Source organism: Tachysurus fulvidraco, chromosome 21, assembly GCF_022655615.1.
Source record: "Tachysurus fulvidraco isolate hzauxx_2018 chromosome 21, HZAU_PFXX_2.0, whole genome shotgun sequence".
NCBI classification, from domain to species: domain Eukaryota; kingdom Metazoa; phylum Chordata; class Actinopteri; order Siluriformes; family Bagridae; genus Tachysurus; species Tachysurus fulvidraco.
This window is the reverse complement of record NC_062538.1, coordinates 20271808-20280315: the sequence shown is the minus strand read 5'-3', so window position 1 is coordinate 20280315 and position 8508 is coordinate 20271808. Positions and strand designations below refer to the sequence as shown.

The window sequence follows — 8508 nt, the reverse complement described above, 5'->3', positions numbered from 1 at the left end:
CCTCTTGGATATCAGATTTGTTAGTATCAAAACTCAATTTGTAGTTTCCTATTTTAAGAATCTTTTTTCCCTGAAAGCATTTGTGTATACTTGTTTCTCTCACAAAATAGCTTTCAACCTAAACAGAAATGATTAGAGGGTTAAACTGAAGTGTGTAAAAGTTATGCTAAAATGGCTAAACAGCTAAAATGCCAAATGCTAATCAAAGCTAAGCAAATCTGCTGTTGTGGTATTTTTAGCAAAAAATAATTAGCTCCTACCATGGAAATCAAAAAAGTCATAAACACAACAAACCAATACTCAGACACTAGTTTACTAGCCATAGCTTGCTAACTTAGATGTGCTAACACACTCCAAATGTATATGATATTTTTTTTAAAACATTAACTAATAGTGGGGAAATAAAGTCATCAAAACTCAAGAAACCAAGACTCAGATATTAAAATCCATGTTGTTTTCACCTGTAGAAAATGTGAGCTAGTTTACTAGCTATAGCTAACCATTTTACGTTGTGCTAACAACCTAAAAAGATTAGCTACTCGGTGCAGAAAAAGGTCACACAGGACATAACAAATTATACTAAAACAGATACTAAAATCCAACATCTGTCATGCTAGCTAGCTATTTAGATAAACAATAAAGATAAATCAACATTTTTTAAAATTATTTCCTCCATTTATTTAGTATTTATTTATTTATTTATTTATTTATTGCTAATACCCCTTAGCAATGTACTGGTCAAGTGGAAGGTTAGCTGGTCATTTAATCCCAGGTAAAACAAGAAAAACAAAAAAATCTTATTTTGCATCTGAGGTAACTAGAGGGTAGCTTTTAAACAAGAAATGTAAAATTCCGATTGGTTCTGAAGCAGGGTTTTATTGATCACCTGCAATGCGTGTGTGTTATTTTAACCTCCAACAAATAAGCATGTGTATGTGTAATAAAATCTTTCCTCCCCTAGTTACGCCTTGGTCCTTTAGAGCTAAACTGAATGGCCTCAGGGACACAAGGCCGTGTCTTCAGACTCAAGCAAGCCCACACTGGTCCTGGCACATACTTACACTTGACCCTATAAACCCCTGCATTTTACACCTGAACCCCTGACACATATTTCCTAAGCTTTTCCAACCCTAATGCTTAGCAGAAATAAAGAAAGCAGGTCACGAAATGTTTTAGAAAGCAGATTAAATGTGATAACGAATTTCAACCTGTTTTAGTTAAGGCTTTTCTGCGAATGATTCAGAATCAAATGTGAAGCTTATCTGCCTCTCACTGGGGAAATTCAGATTATTTAACTCGAAATTTTTTAACAGAACTTTTGATCCATTGTTGAGCAGCGCGATGCATCACGTTTGTGTAAAATCCAGCTGCACGTCCAGATGTTTCAATCACATCTGCATTGTGGTAATGCTTTGGAACTTTCTGCTGAGGTCAGCATTAGTCATGGCCCGGTTGTTGCAGTTTTCTCGAGTTCTGAAAGCTAGCGCCAGATGTCACTGAAGAAAAAAACAAATCAAATATGACCCATAAAATCCTTTTACTTTATAGTTTACATGTTAAGTTTCATGAAAGCAAGCCGGCATGGCCATGCTGATTAAAGTAGTCATGAGCTCAGCATCATCAAAGGGTCTGGTACATTTTCTTTAGTTCTATATGAATTATTTCAAATAATAATAATAATAATAATACTCTAGACTCTTCTGTGATACCTGTACTGCAGGACATGGAAGTCGTGCAGATATAGGCCAAGCCTGTCAGTTACAGTTCTCCATAAACATCAGTATGACCTTGGCAGGGTTGCTGGTGCAAATTGTTTGTTTGAGTATTTCAGAAACTGCTGAACTCCTGGAACGGTTTCAATAATTTACAGAGTTGTCAGATACACAAAAAACATTCTGAGAGCGGTAGTTCTGTGGATGGATGTGGTTTGTTGATGAGAAAAGCGAAAGGTTACATCAGGTTACACTCCCATTAGCCAGGAATAGCAGTCTGAGGCAAGAGTGAGTACAGAAACCAGACAGTCCAGGATTGGATAAAGACCTGGGATTGTATTCATGAAAAATTTGTAATGTAAAGAGTTTCTTCTAGTGACGTAATTCGAAGAAAGTTTTTTAGAAGAAAGCATCTTAACCTTTAAAAGCCCTCATACAGTCAAAAAGTGTTAGGAGAAGTGAGGGGGACATTTAAGAGACTTAAGAGTTTCTTTATCAGAGGAGAAAATGGCCAAAATGTGAAGAGGGAGAAGAAATATATTGCATACAATATTTAATAATGATAGTGAGTTAATAAGATGATGCAGATTAGATCGTGTGGGGATTATTGTTGTGACCGAACAACTTCTACATTCAACACCTTAAGATCATTTATATATACTGTGTATAAATCTTTTCTTACAAGTCGAATGTTTTTCAGTCTAAATGTCTGTAAAAGCTGCTTTCAGAAAAACATTTTACGAGACTGTGTATATGACTATGTTATTGTTTCAGATCATAGCTGAATTAAATCCAGACATAAAATCCTTACGATCCCTTCTCTCATTATAACACCAATTACACAGAATAAAGGATAATGAGAATATTTAATCTCTCAGCTCCAGTGATGAATGAGAGGCTTTCAGGGTTTTAATCTGCTTCCATTTTCCATTCAAATAAAAGAAATCTGGTGGAAATTCTGCTTGTTTACTGGAGGTTTGAGAACACCAAATGCTTAAAGAGACAGCCTGGATTTTTTCCCCCTTGCTGTTCTATATTATTTTGATGGAAAGAATTAAAGAAATTTGTCCTCTGGGATAACTGAAAGTCACTGATGAAGTCAGGCTAATTTAACGTTTTTCCTGTTTAGGGTTATTTAATGTTATATCAAATCTGTGAACCGCTTTAACTGTATTTATAGCCATAGCTATAACCTCTTTGGTTTTCCTAGTCAGTCCTTAAGATTTTAATTGGCAGGACATTTAAGCTGTAGCTTTTAACCCAGTGACTTTTTGAAATTAAAAATGTCTCCTCACAGAAAATCTCAACATATCGACAACTTGAATTTTCAATCAATCGATTTGTTTGTCGTAATACAATTGATATAAAGCTGTGAATATTAATTACCACCTTCTGACCAATCAAACCTCACCAGATCAAAGCGCAATATTTCAATATTTTATATCACCTACCTCGTATAGCATCGTCTAGGATGCATATGTGTGTAATATAGATCTATTTATTGTAAGTAATGATATCTGAAAAAAAATCTTAGAAACGTACGTACAAAAAAAAAAGCATATTAGTAATAGTTTATTTTATTTAAAAAAAAAAAAAAAAAAAAAAAAAAAATCAAGTCAAATACACAGTACACCATAGCACAAAGTCAGAAATGTCCCAGTGAAGCAGAGGCAGATCCATCAGCTCTGATGCCTTAAGCTTATAGAGTGGTGGAGCGTAATGTTCCCTCTGTCTACCAGGCTGGGGCCGTGTTGGCGAGTCGCCGCATGCGCCTGGGAACACAATAACAAAGCTGTTTAGTGAACTAACATATACTTATATAGGCAAAGATTAACAACAAACATATTTATAGATGTAAATAATCAGAGATTTTCCACATGGTGTGTTTCCTCTCTCCGAAACTCACCTTGTGTTTCTGTCCTGATCTCTGATCTTCTTTTCCATCTCTGCGTCCGTCAGGGTTTCCAGCAGGGGGCACCACTGATCGGCATCGCCCGTGTTCCGAATGGCGATCTCTACCGTCGGCAAGGGGTTCTCACTGTGGATAAGAACGACACGGCGGTCAGAGGAGGTCGCTACAGACGTGCTAGATCATGACTGCATGTTGGAGGAAATGATATTTCCACTGGTCACCCTTAAGGCATAGTGGTGATGGGGATCTGCAGAGATGCCTTTAAATTACTGTTATCATTATTATTAATTTCTAATGTCTACTTGATATGTACATTATTATAATCAAATTTGTGGTGTCATGCACAAAATAGCAATAAACTAAAAGATTTAATTAAGTACATCACTTTAGCACATGCAGTGGAGATATGACTTGCTCAAACAAACCTCTGTGTTAATCTATTTTTAATGAATTAGCTGTAAATATATCTTATCATTAGCTTTAAAAAATAAAAGATCCACCATTTTGCACTGGTGTCCTGGTAAAAAAGAAAGATAAATAGAATGCAAATCTACTGTACGCTCGTTGCATAGAAACCTTTAGGAACGAGCCCTGCAAAAATTCAAGATCAAAATAAGAAGAGATGAGGGTACTCAGCTTCCCAGGGCATGAAGGTGGAAGTGGGGGTAAACGTGAGGGTAAGGAGGGAGAGAAGGTCAAGAAATTTTGAAGTATATTGACCTGAAATCAGACCTATTGGAACAGACAGTGGGAGAAGCAAACAATTAGAAGATTATAGCAAAGCAAAAAGCAATGATGATGTTAAAATAGATGTTAAGACGCATCCACTTGAGAACCTATTCATCACAATGTCTCAAATCTACCCCTAAACCACCCATCGATAACAGCGTGCATCACTAACACGGCAGCTCTCAAGTGGATACACCCTACTCACTGTTTTATGTGAAGCTAATATTAAAAAAACAAGCCAAAGCTAATATAATAAATCATTACATCACATTTTTTTCTGGTCGTTTATCTCTGACTACTGAGCAAACTAAGCATACAGCATACAAAAAAATCAAACAAAACAAACGCTCCCCAAGGCACTTGGTGTTAAACGGCCCAAAATAGCAAAAGCAATGTGATGGTACATGCAGAATGTTACTATGCTAATAACACACTATTAAAACAATCAGCTGTGAAGGAAAACGAAATAAATAAATAAATAAATAAATAAATAAATAAATAAATGCAAATTGGATAACAGTACTATTGGTAATAAACTAGCTGTAGTGTTCACAATGTACATCATGAAAAACAAAGAATAAACCTGCTTCGTGTGGCATGACTGCAACGATTAGGAAATATAATCGAATGGAGACATTGACTGGGAAAACTTTATTAGGGTACGTGGTTTGGGGGAGAGAAAAAAAATTCGGTTAGAATGTAAGACAGAATTTGCAAGCGTTGAGAACCTTTAACATTATTCTGTAAATTAGAGGCAGCAGTTAGTTTAAGATTTTTATTCAGGTCCGTTAGGGTTTAGCCTGTTTTTACTCGTTAAGATGAACCTTAACGTCCGTGGCCGTGCATCAGAGTGCGATTTAGTACGAGTGAAAACATTTGTCATTATTTAATTCCTTCTATTCTTTTTGCGATTTAGAGAACAATTAAGATGAATCAGTAATTTGAATGATTACCGTGCCTGTAAATATCGCTCCAGTACCAATGAGAAATACAACGTGTGATTGTGTAAGGTAAGAATAGTGCATGATGTCACGCTAAAGAACAGACGACACGTAGACGTATTTCACAACTAATGCTAAATCTATGCAAAAAATACCAAAAGTAGGAACTACTGCATAGAAATAATCTAATTTATACTAAGAAGTAGCTCAAAAAAACCCACTAAAAGATGCCTATTGTGTTAAACCTAGTTTTTGTATCATGGCTGAAAATATTAGGAAGCAGCAAAGGCAGAATTGTGTCATGTGTTAATGTAGAGTTCTTGTTTAATCGTCACTTCCTAGCACTGTAAATTGAGGTTGTATCGTGCCATGAAAAAAACGACATGCAGCATCAAAGGACAAAACCCCGAAATGCTCCTATTTTAAACCTCACGAAACCATTATGTTGTGTTCGATTACCTCCCTATAAAACGCTCAAGTTTAAAACCTCTATGGAACCAATTATGCCATGCTGCCTTTCGAGTCTTTTAATCCCCATTAAATCATAATGCAGAAGATAAAAAAAATATATATTTCTGTAAATTCTGGTGGTGGAGTGCAGGTTAGGGGGTGAGCCATATCCACAGAACTGGAAAAGACAAAACCACAGACATGAAAGATCTTCCTTTCCCTTCTACATCTGTGTATTCGAGGCATAAAGAGCACATCAGTATAGTTTACATGGAAATAAATACACATTTAATTTGCCTTCTAACATTTCTACGAGGAGGAGGAGAAGCTGTTCTGGTGAGGCCTGGGCATCATTAGCAGCATGGCTATGATCTGAGCCATTAAAAAAAGGGGGGGGGGGCCTTAGTGCTTAACTGGTGACTGAAAGAATGATGAGTGGAAGCAGCTACATCCTAAACCCTGTGCTCTAATCAGTGAATGCTTTAATGCTATTTTGAGTCCAAATAAGCATCAAAACATCTCAATTGTCACAGCTGCTTCCTCTGCAGAGCTAAGGAGTTTGTGCGAAGTATTATGTGGTTGAATTCACAGACTTGCTGACCCAGAGGAGGGCTGACTGATTTGTCTGTTTTTATTTGTCTCTCTCGGCAGATTTGCTGTGTGATAACTGGTAGCTGTGAAGTCCAAATATTAAAATGTCCTGCACCTAAATTATACACGTAAAGGTCAGTATTTGTGAATTTAACAGCCGATGACTGACCGGTCAAATCTGTATTAAATAAAACTTCAGCTTCAACATCCTTTATCAAACCTGTATAACTCTATAGCCCAAGAGACCAGAGCTAGGTGTTCACTGCATTTAGAATGATTAAGAAAGCCTAACAATGTTGAATGTGTTATTGAATATGGTATCGGCCTCAGTGAGTTTCGTTACATCTTTTTTCTTGCATTAGAACTACTGAGGTGTACATGAGTCTCTCACCTGAAGGCGTACGTCCTCTGATGCCAGCTGAGCTGGCCTCGGATACTGTAGGCGATGGTGGTGACGAACTCTCCTCCGAGGCCGAGCTCAGAACACAGCTTCAGTGCAAACGTTTCTGGAGAGTTCTCCTTCTCTGACATGTCCCACTCAAACTGGTCCACCAAAGAAATGTTTCCCACATGGATGTTCAGCTAGCAAGGCAGACATGTGCAGTGTGTGACATCATATATTAAAAAGAGGACTTTTCCCCTTCTTTTGTTCTCTCTAGACAGGTATAAGCGGACACCTATATGTATATGTAAATGTCTGTGTTAAATCTATGGCTGATTAGCTCCTTGCTTAATGGTGTGTGCAGCACTGATGACATACCTTAATGATGACTCTTTGATCGGTTTGTTCGTCCAGGATGCTGTCAGTAGGGTAGGACTCTATCTGCTGCCGGATGGCAGAGGCGATGGCTGGGACAAAGGTCAGGGGGTTCAGGTCCAAATCATCACACAGTATCTCTGCAAACATCTCTGGTGTCATCAGCTTTTCTGGAACCAATATGTGCATTATTAGTGTAAAGATTCATTCACTTTCTAACAGTGTAACTTATTATTTCCCCTCTGAATGTTCTGCAGAACTACCGTTCATGTTCCAGGTGAAGGCGTCTCTGAGCTTCTGGCCGTCGATCTCCATGTCCAATCGGATTGGAACCAGAACCTCTGTCTGTGAGGCATTTTCATGGATCACTGCAGGGTCGTGGTCATCAAAGCTGCGAAGGAAGAGAGGGAAGGAGCCCTTCAACACACATCCAAAATTTTACACATTCAAAAGCTTTCATGAGATCTTACAACATGTAGTTGTAAGATCTTCATTACATGGCCATGCAGGCTCTGTAAGGAGGAAAACATAAGATGAGAAGATGCACATCCACAAATAACGTCTGACAGTGTAGTGGAAGGACCATTTGTTTTCTGACAATGTGAGGCCCAAAGTCAAAGCTAAGTCTGGAGGGGAAAATGTCAAAACTGAGAAAGCTCAAGTGAAATGTTAAGATCTTAGGAATATACTTAGGATAATACACAAGGATAAAAATAGGCATCTGGCCGAGTAAAGAAGGTTCATATTTTCATATGACTAAAACGCACTGAAATCAGGACCATGTGGGAGTAGAGGAGAAAGCTGATTCATCCTTCAGAAACAGTTGTGTCTACAAAAAAGGACAAATTCTTTAAAAGCATCAGCAAAAATTGCCCTAGCACTTGGTAAACAACATGACCTTCATGATCCTAAAGCATAAACACAACCATGCCAAGCTGCTGATTGTGTTTGAACTGTCGGCCTAACGCGATTCACTGAGAGGAGGAAGGGTGCATTCTGGGACAAGGTCAGAGACTTGGATCCAGCCCTAGTGATCTCATCACCAGTCTCTTGAGGCCATGTTTGATATTCAGACCTTGTTAAAAATGGACATATTATTGTCTAACACAAACTTAAGAACACGCAGCCCTTAATACAGAACCACGCCTGTGTCTCCAGAACCTAAAAATTTGTTGCAAAGAAAAAGGGTCAGCATTAGGGTTCAGTTCCTTCAAATTACCAACAAAGTTCAGTCAGTGTCCTTTTTATTCAATTAAGAAATAACAGATATAAACACTGTAGAACATGTTTGTCATAATATAATAATAAACTAACACATTATCTAGCCAATGATAAAAAAAAAACACTTTGATATGGTCGCTTTTCTATAAGGAGATGTTTAGCATTTATGGAATCAGTCCCTAGTTTCAATGCTTT

General features: G+C 37.6%; 1 protein-coding gene across 4 annotated transcripts in view; it reads right to left on the bottom strand.

The window, feature by feature from the left end:
- Positions 1 to 3270: 3270 nt before the first annotated feature.
- Positions 3271 to 8508, bottom strand: part of smarcb1b (SWI/SNF related, matrix associated, actin dependent regulator of chromatin, subfamily b, member 1b) — a 7015-nt gene continuing 1777 nt past the window's right edge. For 2 of the 4 annotated variants that reach the window (XM_047805722.1, XM_027152710.2), the window contains exons 5-10: positions 7356 to 7483; positions 7096 to 7262; positions 6727 to 6917; positions 4345 to 4356; positions 3619 to 3750; positions 3271 to 3484 (exon numbers count right to left, since the gene is read on the bottom strand). In XM_047805722.1, the coding sequence (XP_047661678.1) occupies positions 3445 to 3484; positions 3619 to 3750; positions 4345 to 4356; positions 6727 to 6917; positions 7096 to 7262; positions 7356 to 7483 (670 nt within the window). In that variant the 3' untranslated portion in view covers positions 3271 to 3444. The remainder of the gene's footprint in view (positions 3485 to 3618; positions 3751 to 4344; positions 4357 to 6726; positions 6918 to 7095; positions 7263 to 7355; positions 7484 to 8508) is intronic. The other 2 variants (XM_047805723.1, XM_027152711.2) reach the window with 1 other exon arrangement.